General features: G+C 37.1%; 1 protein-coding gene across 1 annotated transcript; it reads right to left on the reverse strand.

The window, feature by feature from the left end:
* Positions 1-3,058: 3,058 nt before the first annotated feature.
* Positions 3,059-13,443, reverse strand: LOC127082608 (zinc finger BED domain-containing protein RICESLEEPER 2-like). Its single transcript, XM_051022837.1, has 3 exons — positions 11,763-13,443; positions 3,191-3,543; positions 3,059-3,097 (listed from the first exon to the last, which is right to left on the reverse strand). Exons 1-3 carry the CDS (start codon positions 13,441-13,443, stop codon positions 3,059-3,061), a joined length of 2,073 nt encoding a protein of 690 aa, XP_050878794.1.
* Between the last annotated feature and the right edge of the window lie 903 nt (positions 13,444-14,346).

The raw sequence follows: 14,346 nt of genomic DNA on the forward strand, positions 1-14,346 counted from the left end.
TAGGACGTGCTTTGAAGTCGAGGAAGCTTACTCCTCGGTTTATTGGTTCGTATCAAATATCCGAACGAGTTGGACTTGTTGCTTATAGAGTGGCGTTGCCACCGAATTTGTCAAATCTGCATGATGTGTTCTATGTTTCACAAATTCGGAAGTATGTTTTGGATCTGTCCCATGTGATTTCGATGGATGATATTCATGTGAGGTATAATCTTACAGTTGAGGCTCTACCTATAAGGATTGATGATCGAGAACTGATCTAGTTCAGAGGTAAAGAGATTGCTCTCATGAAGGTAGTATGGGAAGACGCTGCCGGAGGAGATATGACTTGGGAGTTGGGGAGTAGGATGCGAGACTCGTATCCAAAGTTGTTTACATCAAGTAAATTTTGAGGGCAAAAATATTCTAAGTGGGAGAGAGTTGTAACACCCCGACTTTATTTAAATTATTTTTCGTAATTTAATTATGTGATAGATGTGGTTGTGCTGTGTCGATTGATGTTTTGATGAGTTGTGTACCCTTGGTGCAGGGCAGTTGCCTTAGATTTATATTAATCGAGGTGTTAGGGGAGTCTATGAGCAAAAGTGTAGAAAAGGTGGTGTGATGAGTAAAATTAATTAATCATATTAATTATTATTTATTTAATTAGTTAATTAATATTATATGTATATTAATTTAATTATTTAATTTGAGTGGATTATTATTATTATTATTACTATTATTATCATTCAGAAAATAATGATAATATAATAAGTTAATAAATAATAGGAATTATAATATAAGGATTATAGAAAAGGGAATTGGGATAGAAACTCAGAGTACATAACTTTTGGGAGAAAAGAGGAGAAGGAGAGAAAGAGAGAAGAAGAGGTTGGGCCTCAAGGGGAGATTCACCATTGTTGAAGGTTAAAGAAACTATTGCTAGGAACTCTAAGGTAAAGGTGGGATTCTAATTATCTAAAGGTTAATATGATGATGATTGGTAGATTATGCCATGTAGGTTTTGTGTTTTCTTCTCTATGTTAAATTGTGGGGATGATGAATATTAAATTGTGTGAATGATGAAAATATTGTTGTTAAACCCATAAAATTTGATTGGATTGTGTGATGTAAAATTTATGTGAATTGATGTGGTTTCGGGTCAGAGTTTGAATGATGAATTGTTGCAATTATTGTTGTTGGAAGATTTGGGGTACATATGAATTAATGAGAATGGATGTTTTTTTATGCTAATATGTGATATAATTTGAATTTTCTGTTTTAATCATTGAATAATTATAGTATATCAAATAATGAGATTGAAGGTTTTTACGGAATCGAAATTGGAAGTCCGGAAGGCCTCAATCGATGAAAAATAAGTTTATAGGTTATTCTTCGGACCTATAACCGGTTACCGATTTGATTTAATCGGTTACCACTTGAAAAATAGGTTTTTGGGCTGTTTTTAAACTCGTATCTGGTTACCGATTTGAGCGTAAGTGGTTACCACTGTTACATGAAAAATTGGGAAATTGAAAATGACATAACTTAAGCTCCGTAACTCCATTTGACGCGTGGTTCAGAGTGTCGGAAAGCTGAGAGTGTGTACTATCATTTAAAATAGGTTTTAGTAGAAATTGAATATTTTTCTGAGTGATGATGTTGATATGCATTGTACTATTTATATGGTGGCGTGATATAATCTTAAATGCATTGTTGTTGCTTATTATGTTGTATGTTGAAGTTGTTGAGCTGTATAACATGTGTTTGATGCATGATGGCTAGTATTGATGGTGTATATTAACTATGGAGGTGGGTCTTTGTGCATGATATTGTTGTTGCATATGTTGTATGTTGCATGCATTCATGTTATTGGATAGATGATCAGTTGTTGGTAAGCCACAAATCCCATTGTGTGGATTGGGTCGGTAGCTGATTTCATAGATGATGAAATCAATGAGACATTATAGAAGGTGATGGTAACAGATTGATGACTTTGATCCTAGGAGGCCAAGATCGAAGTGGTGAACTTGAGTTTTCGTGTATTGGTATTAGGGCTGGAAGTGAGTCGAGTCGAGTCGAACTCGTCGTCAGCTCGACTCGACTCGATAAGAATTGGTTTAGCTCGAAACTCGACTCGAGTTCGACACGAATTTTTTTTTAAGCTCGAACTCGACTCGTTTTATGTTCTTGAACAACTCAGTTCAACTCGTTAGGTTCAGTTTGTTTACTTCACGGACTAAAAAGTCATTTTTTAAAGTTTAATTTTTTTTATTATATTTAACATTTTAAATTATTCTTTTTAAAGGGAAAATATTAAAACAAAATAAAGCTTTCAAGAGATAAATTTAAAAGTCTAATTCAAAAACTATTCTTTTTGAGTTTAAGTTTGTCTCAAAAACTATTACAAATATAATAAAATAGTATAACAAAAACTATTAGAAATTGATACATTCCCATCACAAAATGATTATTCAACTTTAATCTTCATTACACCAACTGTCAACTGATTTACTGTCATAGCTAGTAAGGAAAGGATAACCTGCAAGATGGAAGAGGATAATTTTTAAGCCAATTAAATTCATATATCAGAATACCAACACAATATGATCATGGTATGCTATACTAAATCAATTACTTCTATAAATAAATTCATTTTAAATATATCACAAATAGCAGTACCTTTAAAATATATCACAAATATCAGTACTTCATATATCACAAATAGCAGTACCTTAAATCAATTCTTTTTAAATTCATGAAATTTCTAGATTTATGTTACAACATTGGTATGGTTTGAACACCATATTAAAGCTCACAAATTAATATACATTGCAGCTATCTTTTAAATATATCACAGTTAACACAATACTAGTTCCTCATATATAACAAATAGCAGTACTTTAAATGATTAATTCTTTTTAAATTCATGAAATTTTTAGATTTATGTTACAACACTGGTATGGTTTAAACACCCTATTAATTGTATGAGATGCTAACAACTAACAAGTAATAAAGACTAAATACACAGTTAATTATACAACAATCTCACTCACTTGCATTGATAGCTCTCTATTTATCATCAAGGGAGTAATGTAATTTTTGTTTGCACTTGCTCCACCTATTAATAAAAAAAAGAATTTAGTTTTAAAAATTATCAATGCTATTTTTAAAAGTTTATATTATACTTAATAATCAAAAGAGAGCATATTACCTTAGGTTTGTTCCTAATTCCATGCAATATTCGAAGCCAATCACCACCACAAATTAAAGCTTCGACAGTAGATGAACTTAAAGAAGCTCGAAATGAATCGATAGCTCTCCCTCCGGTGCTAAAGGTTGACTCCGAAGCCACAGTAGATATTGGAATGGCAAGAACATCTGCTGCCATATGGGACAACACTCTATATTTTCCACAATTCAATTTCCACCATTCCAAGGCACAGAATGACATATGGTCGTTATCTTTAGGTTTGTAAGTTAGCTCATTCAAATACTCTTCAATTTCAGATTTTACAGCAGGAATTGCTTGTTGTTCTTCGATATAATTCATTAACAATGACCACCCTGAGGATTTTTGTGACTCCAAAATAAGCCCATTTTGATCAACACCACTTCTACTAGATCCTTCTTCACTATGCTTGAAATTCTAGTTATCAGACTTTGGATGTCACACTGGTTGTTATGACATCCAATTCTGCACAGACAGGGATTATGCAGAACTTAACAGTAAGTGCAGTAAATAACACAAGTAATTGTTCACCCAGTTCAGTCCAACATGACCTACATCTGGGGGCTACCAAGCCAGGGAGGAAATCCACTATTAGTAGTATCAATTCAAAGCTAAACTCACCCGTTTACAACTTATCACTTAATCCCTACCCAATGCAATTTCAATCTTAACCTAAGATCAGAGTTCCTACTCACTCCCCCTCAATCACCTCAGTGATATTAAAGACACTTTGAAGTCACACTTCAAAAACAACTCTTGATTATGCTTCACAGCTTAAATCATGATACACAGCACTCACGCTTAAAAGCTTTGAGTGACACAACACTTACAACTCAATGAACACCCTATGCCAAAGCAATCATCTACTTGATAATGGCTTGGCTTACAAGATACGTCTAATACAAGACTCACAAAATACAGCAGTGAAGTATGATGGACACACTGACTCTTCACGCTTCAAAATCCCTGAGTCTGAATGAAGGAATGCCTTCCTTTTTATATTGCAGCACCTGGGCTTTTGCACCTGTATTTTCCTGAATTTTAGGTCACACAAGTTCCCTCAAATTCAACATTTAGGTTGCTAACAAATAGGCTATTTGTTAGGTTCATTGAATGTAGCTTGGTTGTTGATTTCCTGGATTTTCTCTCAGCTGTTGAATCCCTAAAGAATAGCCTGAGAAAAAGCTGAAACAGAAAACTGAACAACCTACAATTTAGCATATGCTGTCAGGCACGAATGTCACGACATTCAGCTTGACATCAAGGTCCATATGCTGAGTCTGTTTTTCCAGAAAACAGACTGTACAATTTGCTGACCTGTACATGATCAAAATGACCATACTACAGTAACAGCTTACATTAGTAAATGTCAAAGTGTCCAACTTAACATTTACACATTTGGCCTTAAGTTAGTTCTGTTATTCTCTTGAAGAACAAACTAAGTTATATGCTGAAGTATAGCAGAACACCACTCTGCCTAATCTTCACCAGCTGCTGTTAATGATGAATGTCACAACATCCAGTTTGACATTCAGTCAGTAGGCCTTATGCCAGGTCTGGTTCTTCCTTGATAACCAGACTGCAAATGAATACTAAGTTCTAACAGAACTTCTGTTCCTTAGTATCTGTTGACAGGTTTGAATGTCACAGCATTCAATAATCCTGTGTTAGCTAGTCCTGCAGTAACTACAATGTAGTCACATATACATGTCATGACATCAGTCAAGACATTAGTGTTTTACCATATAATGCAGCCAATTAAACACCTACAAACTCCCCCTTTGGCAAATTTTTGGCTAAAACACTTTGATCCCCATAACAGAGTTCATGGCAGCGGAATACTACTAGCTAATACACTCAGAGTGGCAGCACACTCACACACATGGAAGTTAAATAAAAACTTCGCATAGCAGCACACACATATTAGAAGTTGCACCTAAACTTCAACATCAGCTGCAGGGGGGGAATCTTCATATCTGTCATGAGAGTCTGTTGTAGAGACCCACTCTGTTTGTCAGGGGTATTGGTGGTTATTACTCCCCCTTTTTGTCACAAATGTTGCCAAAGCCAACAACATAGTCAGAGCACAATGACAGAGTTCCAGACTTGGTTTTACTTCACAGTTTCAACCAAGTTAACATCCACTTGATCTTGCTTCACAGCTTCGATCAAGTGATCACCCACTTTTGCTTTACAGTAGGTACCACCATATCAGATGCCATGATTTTGTTTCTGACATCCAGAACCACTCCTGCATGAACAGCATCCTTGAACTCCTGCAGGTACAGTGGCCTTCTCTCTGTAGGGTGTCTCCTTACCCTCTTGTATCCACCCTTGTTGCAAGCAGCATAGCTATGATCTGTTGACCAATCATAGTCTAGTACAAATTGTTTAATAGTCAGAGATATTAAACAATTTATCCCAAACATCAGTGGTTGCTATAAGGTCTCAGAGAGACATATTCCCAGTTTGCTCCTTAAGTTTTCAAACTGAGTAGCATCCAGAGCCTTTGTAAATATGTCAGCCAGTTGAAGATCCGTGGCTACATGTTCCAAAGTGATCACCTTGTCTTCCACCAGATCTCTGATGAAGTGGTGCCTAATGTCAATATGTTTGGTCCTGCTATGTTGGATGGGATTCTTGGAGATGTTGATGGCACTGAGATTATCACAGAACAATGTCATAACATTTTGAGTGACATTGTACTCAGTGAGCATTTGTTTCATCCAAACCAGTTGGGAGCAACTGCTTCCAGCAGCTATGTATTCAGCCTCAGTGGACAGAGAGACACAGTTCTGCTTCTTGCTGAACCACGATATGAGGTTTTCTCCTAAGAAGAAACATCCACCTGATGTGCTTTTTCTGTCATCAGCACTTCCAGCCCAATCAGCATCACAGTACCCAGATAGGACAGGCTTAGACCCATGTGAATACAGCATCCCATAGTCACACGTCCCATTGATGTACTTGAGAATCCTTTTGACTTGATTCAAGTGGCTCACCTTGGGCTCTGCTTGGTATCTGGCACACACTCCAACTGCATAGGAAATGTCAGGTCTACTTGCAGTTAGATACAGCAGACTACCTATCATGCTTCTGTACAGGCATTGATCAACACTAGGCCCTCCATCATCTTTGGTTAACTTCAGATGAGTAGGAGCAGGAGTCCTCTTGTGCCTGGCATGATCCATACCAAACTTCTTAACTATGTTCTTGGCATACTTGCTTTGGGAGAGAAACATAGAGTCCTCCATTTGGTTTACTTGCATTCCAAGGAAATAGGTCAGTTCTCCCACTAGACTCATTTCAAACTCAGACTGCATCTGGTGAACAAATTTTTTAACCATTTGTTCTGACATTCCACCAAAGACTATATCATCAACATAGATTTGAGCTATCATGATTTTGCCTTCTTCATCCTTCACAAACAAGGTTTTATCTATGCCACCCTTTCTGTATCCATTTGAGGTCAGAAATTCGGTTAACCTTTCATACCAAGCTCTGGGTGCTTGCTTCAACCCATACAAGGCTTTCTTCAACTTGTATACATGCTCAGGTTGGTTAGGATCACAGAACCCTTTGGGTTGTTCCACATAGACTTCTTCATTCAGGTAGCCATTCAAGAATGCACTCTTCACATCCATTTGGAACAACTTAAACTTCAGGATGCATGCTACCCCCAACAGCAATCTGATGGACTCAAGTCTAGCCACAGGAGCAAATGTCTCATCAAAGTCTACTCCTTCAACTTGAGTGTATCCTTGAGCTACTAGTCTTGCTTTATTTCTAGTAATTACTCCTTTCTCATCAGATTTGTTTTTGTAGATCCACTTGGTACCAATGATGTTGGACCCTTCAGGTCTTGGAACCAGCTCCCATACTTCATGCCTTGTGAACTGCTCGAGTTCCTCTTGCATGGCAATGATCCAGTATTCATCAGTCAGGGCTTCTTTCACATTCTTTGGTTCAACCTTGGAAACAAAGCAGGAATTTGAGTTTATTCCTCTTGACCTGGTAGTTACACCACTGGTGGGATCCCCTATGATAAGATCCTTAGGGTGGTCTTTCTGAATTCTGATAGATGGCACTTTGGTGGGTGCTTCTACTTCACATTCAGGAGAAGGTTCCTGTACTTCTTCAGGCTTGACTGGACTGTCAGTTGGACTGTCAAGGAATGTTTCAACATCCTCCATGACATCGGTTCCTTCCTCTTTATCATCCACAATGACATTTATGGACTCCATCAGGACATTGGTCCTGTAGTTGAACACTCTATAGGCTCTACTGTTAGTGGAGTATCCCAGAAATACGCCTTCATCACTTTGGGGATCTAGCTTCCTTCTCTGTTCACGATCTGTGAGAATGTAGCATTTACTTCCAAAAATATGAAAGTACTTCACAGTGGGTTTTCTGCCCTTCCATATTTCATACAGAGTGGAGGAGGTTCCTTTTCTCAAGGTGACTCTGTTGTGAACATAGCACGCGGTATTCATTGCTTCAGCCCAAAAGTGCATAGGGAGCTTCTTTGCATGAATCATTGCTTTGGCAGATTCTTGAATAGTTCTATTTTTTCTTTCAACTATTCCATTCTGCTGAGGAGTTATAGGGGAGGAGAACTCATGGCTTATTCCTTCAGATGAGCAAAACTCATCAAACTTGGAATTCTTGAATTCAGTACCATGATCACTTCTAATCCGGACCACACATCTGTCCTTTTCCCTTTGAAGTCTTATGCACAGATCTTTGAAGACATCAAATGTATCTGACTTCTCTCTGATGAAGCTTATCCACGTGTATCTGGAATGGTCATCAACCACCACGTAGGCATACTTCTTCCCACCAAGACTTTCAACCTGCATAGGTCCCATTAGGTCCATGTGCAGCAGCTCCAGAACTCTGGAGGTTGTGGAATGTCCCAGCTTTGGGTGTGACATCTTGGTTTGCTTGCCCATTTGGCATTCTCCACAGACTCTTCCTTCATCAATCAGAAGTTTTGGCATTCCTCTAACTGCTTCCTTGGATATGATCTTCTTCATTCCCCGTAAGTGGAGATGTCCAAGTCTTCTATGCCACAGCTTCACCTCCTGTTCTTCCTTGGCTGAGGAGCATGTTGTGGAAAAGTTAGAGAGATCAGGTTCCCACAGGTAGCAGTTGTCTTTGGACCTGGTTCCTCTCATAACTTCCTGATTGTCACCATTTGTCACAATGCACAGCTCCTTAGTAAACTGAACATGAAAACCTTGATCACACAGCTGACTTATGCTGATGAGGTTTGCAGTTAGTCCTCTTACTAACAGCACATTGTTCAGTTTTGGCACTCCAGAACAGTCCAGTTTGCCCACACCTCGTATTTTTCCTTTGGCACCATCACCAAAAGTCACATAGCTGGTGGTGTGAGGTTGAATATCTACCAGTAGATTTTCCATACCAGTCATATGTCTTGAGCATCCACTGTCAAAGTACCAGTCTTCTCTGGAAGAAGCCCTTAGGGCAGTGTGTGCTATCCTAGCATACCATTGTTGCTTCTTAATGGGAACACATCGCTTACGTGTTTTATGCTTAGGTCTGACAGGTGAGGCTCTGTTAGGGAAGCCATGAATCCAGTAGCAGAAGGCTTTTATATGACCAAGCCTGCCACAATGGTGACACCTCCAATTCTGGTATTTCCTCTTCTGAAGATCATTCATCCTAGCTCCTTGATGTTGAGACATTGGCTTTGACATCTGTTTGAACTTCTGAACTCTAGCCTTTGGGCGTTTGTGTTCAGTTCTTTTTCCAAATCCTAGCCCAGATTTGGTTCCAGACTGCTGTCCCACCTTTAGAATTTCTTCCAAGGTGTCAGTTCCCTTATTCATCATTCTGATGGATTTGGTTATCTGGTTCAGCTTGGAGGTCAGAAGGGCTATCTCATCATTTAGCCCCTCTATGGCAGACAGTTGCTTCTGTCTCTCATCTTCCAGTTCCTTGATGAGTTTCTTCTGCTTTTCTCCTTGTGCACGCACTTCTGCACTGGTGGTACACAGCTTCTTATATGCTGCAGCAAGTTCATCAAATGTCAGCTCATCTGCACTTGTGTCATCTTCAGAGACACACACACTGGTTAGTGCAGTGACATGTTTGGCAGATTCTCCTTCAGATTCACTTTCAGAATCTCCTTCAGACCATGTGATAGCTAGCCCCTTATTTTGCAATTTGAGGTAAGTAGGGCATTCAGCTCTGACGTGTCCATACCCTTCACAGCCATGACACTGGATTCCCTTCCCATGGTTGAACTTCTCCTCAGAAGTTGATCTTTTCTTAATGTCAGACGGGATGTTCTTGACATTATGTCTACCTCTTTGATCAATCTTCTTCATGAACTTGTTGAATTGCCTCCCAAGCATGGCTAAGGCTTCTGATATACTTTCATCACCTCCTGTATATCCTTCTTCTGACTCCTCTTCAGCATTTGATATAAAGGCTATGCTTTTCTTCTTCTCAGCATACTCACCTAAGCCCATTTCAAAGGTTTGGAGAGAACCAATGAGCTCATCTACCTTCATATTGCTGATGTCCTGAGCCTCCTCTATGGCAGTGACCTTCATAGCAAACCTCTTAAGCAAGGACCTGAGAATCTTTCTTACAAGTTTCTCTTCAGTCATTTTCTCACCTAGTCCACCAGAGGTGTTTGCAATTTCAAGAATATTCATGTGAAAGTCATGAATAGTCTCATCCTCTTTCATCCTCAGATTTTCAAACTTGGTTGTCAACATCTGAAGTTTGGACATCTTCACCTTGGAAGTACCTTCATGAGTTACCTTGAGGGTATCCCAAACTTCCTTAGCTAGTTCACAATGGTGCACCAGCCTGAAGATGTTCTTAGTGATTCCATTGAACAGTGCATTCAAGGCTTTGGAGTTTCCAAGAGCTAATGCCTCTTGTTCCTTGTCCCAATCTTCTTCGGGAATCTGCACACTGACTCCATCTTCATCAGTCCTCGTTGGATGTTCCCATCCCTTGTTGACAGCTCTCCAGACTTTGCTGTCTAGAGACCTTAAGAAGGCTATCATGCGAGGCTTCCAGTCATCATAATTAGATCCATCCAACATGGGTGGTCTGTTTGAGTGTCCTAAATCCTTGTCCATGGTACTAGAAAGTAACTTCCCTAGATCTCACCCAAAACTTCACAGGCAGGGTGCCTGCTCTGATGCCAATTGAAATTCTAGTTATCAGACTTTGGATGTCACACTGGTTGTTATGACATCCAATTCTGCACAGACAGGGATTATGCAGAACTTAACAGTAAGTGCAGTAAATAACACAAGTAATTGTTCACCCAGTTCAGTCCAACATGACCTACATCTGGGGGCTACCAAGCCAGGGAGGAAATCCACTATTAGTAGTATCAATTCAAAGCTAAACTCACCCGTTTACAACTTATCACTTAATCCCTACCCAATGCAATTTCAATCTTAACCTAAGATCAGAGTTCCTACTCACTCCCCCTCAATCACCTCAGTGATATTAAAGACACTTTGAAGTCACACTTCAAAAACAACTCTTGATTATGCTTCACAACTTAAATCAAGATACACAGCACTCACGCTTAAAAGCTTTGAGTGACACAACACTTACAACTCAATGAACACCCAATGCCAAAGCAATCATCTACTTGATAATGGCTTGGCTTACAAGATACGTCTAATACAAGACTCACAAAATACAGCAGTGAAGTATGATGGACACACTGACTCTTCACGCTTCAAAATCCCTGAGTCTGAATGAAGGAATGCCTTCCTTTTTATATTGCAGCACCTGGGCTTTTGCACCTGTATTTTCCTGAATTTTAGGTCACACAAGTTCCCTCAAATTCAACATTTAGGTTGCTAACAAATAGGCTATTTGTTAGGTTCATTGAATGTAGCTTGGTTGTTGATTTCCTGGATTTTCTCTCAGCTGTTGAATCCCTAAAGAATAGCCTGAGAAAAAGCTGAAACAGAAAACTGAACAACCTACAATTTAGCATATGCTGTCAGGCACGAATGTCACGACATTCAGCTTGACATCAAGGTCCATATGCTGAGTCTGTTTTTCCAGAAAACAGACTGTACAATTTGTTGACCTGTACATGATCAAAATGACCATACTACAGCAACAGCTTACATTAGTAAATGTCAAAGTGTCCAACTTAACATTTACACATTTGGCCTTAAGTTAGTTCTGTTATTCTCTTGAAGAACAAACTAAGTTATATGCTGAAGTATAGCAGAACACCACTCTGCCTAATCTTCACCAGCTGCTGTTAATGATGAATGTCACAACATCCAGTTTGACATTCAGTCAGTAGGCCTTATGCCAGGTCTGGTTCTTCCTTGATAACCAGACTGCAAATGAATACTAAGTTCTAACAGAACTTCTGTTCCTTAGTATCTGTTGACAGGTTTGAATGTCACAGCATTCAATAATCCTGTGTTAGCTAGTCCTGCAGTAACTACAATGTAGTCACATATACATGTCATGACATCAGTCAAGACATTAGTGTTTTACCATATAATGCAGCCAATTAAACACCTACAATGCTCATTAAGTATATCAGCATACTCTTTGTACATATCATCAAGCGCGATACACACATTTTCTATATTTTTTCTAGCATCAACTTCCGGATAAATTAAGGGAAAACACATGTTAACACCCATCATTTTGATCCTAGGGTCTAAAACAGAAGCAAGCGACATAACAAGATTACATTGGCTCCAATATTTGTCAAATTTTCCCTTCATCGCTTTTGCCATTTCTTTCATAAAATCATATTCATCTTGGATAGCTTGATCTAAAACTAGTTTGATTCGAAATACCTCAGCAAGATATAAGTTAGCAATTGGATATTCACTACCTGAAATAATATTTGTAACAACATTAAATACCTCTAGCAACTTGGAAACTTTTTCAACCTTTTCCCAATCATCATCATCTGGAAGAGTTGTATAGCTTGGTTCTCGATCTTGAAAACGAGGGAAGACTTCTTTGAACTGCATTGCAACTGACAACATTTGATAGGTGGAGTTCCAACGAGTAGGGCAATCAAGAATTAATTTTTTACCACCAAGCTTTAGTTGTTGAACTATTTGTGAGAATATTTGCAACCTTGCTTCAGACTGATTGATGAACTTCACACTTTCACGCACGTCTTCAACTATTTTTGCTATTTTCCCAATACCATCTTGAACAAGCAAATTTAGTATATGCGCACAACAACGCACATGAAATAACTTTCCATCTAACACTAATTTCCGGTGCCTTAAAATCAGAACTTTTAACTCTTTCAAACATCTATCGTTGTAATGTGCATTATCCACTGACACACTAAATATTTTATTTTCAATACCCCAATCTTTAAGACATTTGAATATAGCATCAACAATATCAACACCACGCCGAGGAGGAGGAACATGAACAAAACTAAGAATGCATTTCTGCAAAACCCAGTCAGCATCAATGAAATGGCCAGTTAACACCATGTATTCTATCTTCTGATTTTGTGACTTCCATAAATCAGTGGTTAAACAAATCTTATTTACTGTCCTTAAAGTAGACTTCAACTTTTTTCCTTCAGCTTCATAAACAACAATACAATCATTCTTCAATGTCTTCCGACTAATTTTCTCATATGAAATATTATAACACTTCATCATAAAATGAAAACCTTCTTCCTCAACAATACTAAATGCATGTTCATGCATCATAATCCAATGTGCGGTGGCTTCTCGTTGTCTTTCATGGTCATATTTACCTCCTGAATTCATTAGTAGTGGTCCAGAAAGCTTCTCACCAATCTTGCTTTTTGTTGGCTGAAAGTTTAATTTTTTTTGTTGTGCTACTAGCTTCTTGTAAACATGACATGTTTGTTTTAAATGCCTCATCAAATGACTGGTTGATCCACTAGCAACAACAAAATAATTGTTTTTACAGTGTATACATTGCCATTTTTTTCCATTCTTTAATTCCACTTTTTTGAAGTGATCCCAAACTAGAGAAGTTTTCTTCCTCTTGGACTTTTGAATAACAATGTCACTGCTCTCAACATTTTCTTCATTCACAACTTCATTTGCCGGTGTTGATTCATTTGTTAGTGGTTCTTCATTAGTATTTGCATTTAAATCAATGATAGGATTCAATACATTTAAACACTCTTCTCCATCTTTTGGTGGTGATTGTGAATCTCCCAATGATTCAAGTGAGGTACTATATGACATATCTACAATAGAAAAATAAATAAAACCACAAGTTCCATTAAAAAAATCATTAAAATTTTTAAATAGAACATAATAAAAAAATTCTCATAAGAGAGTTATATATTTAGTTCAAACCAAGAAAAATAGATTCAGAAAGAACATATACAAAACAAAGAAAATAAATAAAATCCTCATAACAAAGTTATAGTTCATTATATACAGGAAAAACATATTCAACATATTCAGAACACAGTAAAAAATGACAAAGCTACTAAAACAATCACATGATGAGAATAATAATATTTACCTCCATTGAAAAAAATTATTGAATCTGGAAGAAAGAGTTAAAGTTTTTTTTCTTCAAAATAGAGAACAAAGACTGAAAATACGTAATATGAAGGATGAAAGAAGTTCTCTAAAACGTAAAATCTAAAAAGGAATACTAAAGGTTTTGCTTTTGGAAAATGCAATACTAATAAATGGGCATATTTAAAATCTTAAAAATAGTTAATAATAATAATAAAGTCAAAAATAATATAAAAGGATACAAATTAAATCATATAAATGGTACAATATTTAAAAAACGTTATTTTTAAAGTGGTAGTTTAAAAAACAAATTTAGAAGTAGTTTAAAATGACACTTTAAAATTAAAAGTCACGGTGCATTATGTTTTTTTTTTGAGTTAGAAGTATTTTACTTTGTATAAAAAAATGTCACAAGTATTTTTTAAAATATTTAATTTGATAAGTTAAAAGGTTAAAATCTATACATTATTTTTTCAAATGATACTATTGAGATATATGATTTAAAAATATTATATATATATATATATATATATATATATATATATATATATATATATATATATATATATATATATATGTTTTAACATTTCTTATAATGACATGTGAGTTAACTGTTTG

This window comes from Lathyrus oleraceus, chromosome 5 (assembly GCF_024323335.1).
Source record: "Lathyrus oleraceus cultivar Zhongwan6 chromosome 5, CAAS_Psat_ZW6_1.0, whole genome shotgun sequence".
Classification (NCBI taxonomy): Eukaryota; Viridiplantae; Streptophyta; class Magnoliopsida; order Fabales; family Fabaceae; genus Lathyrus; species Lathyrus oleraceus.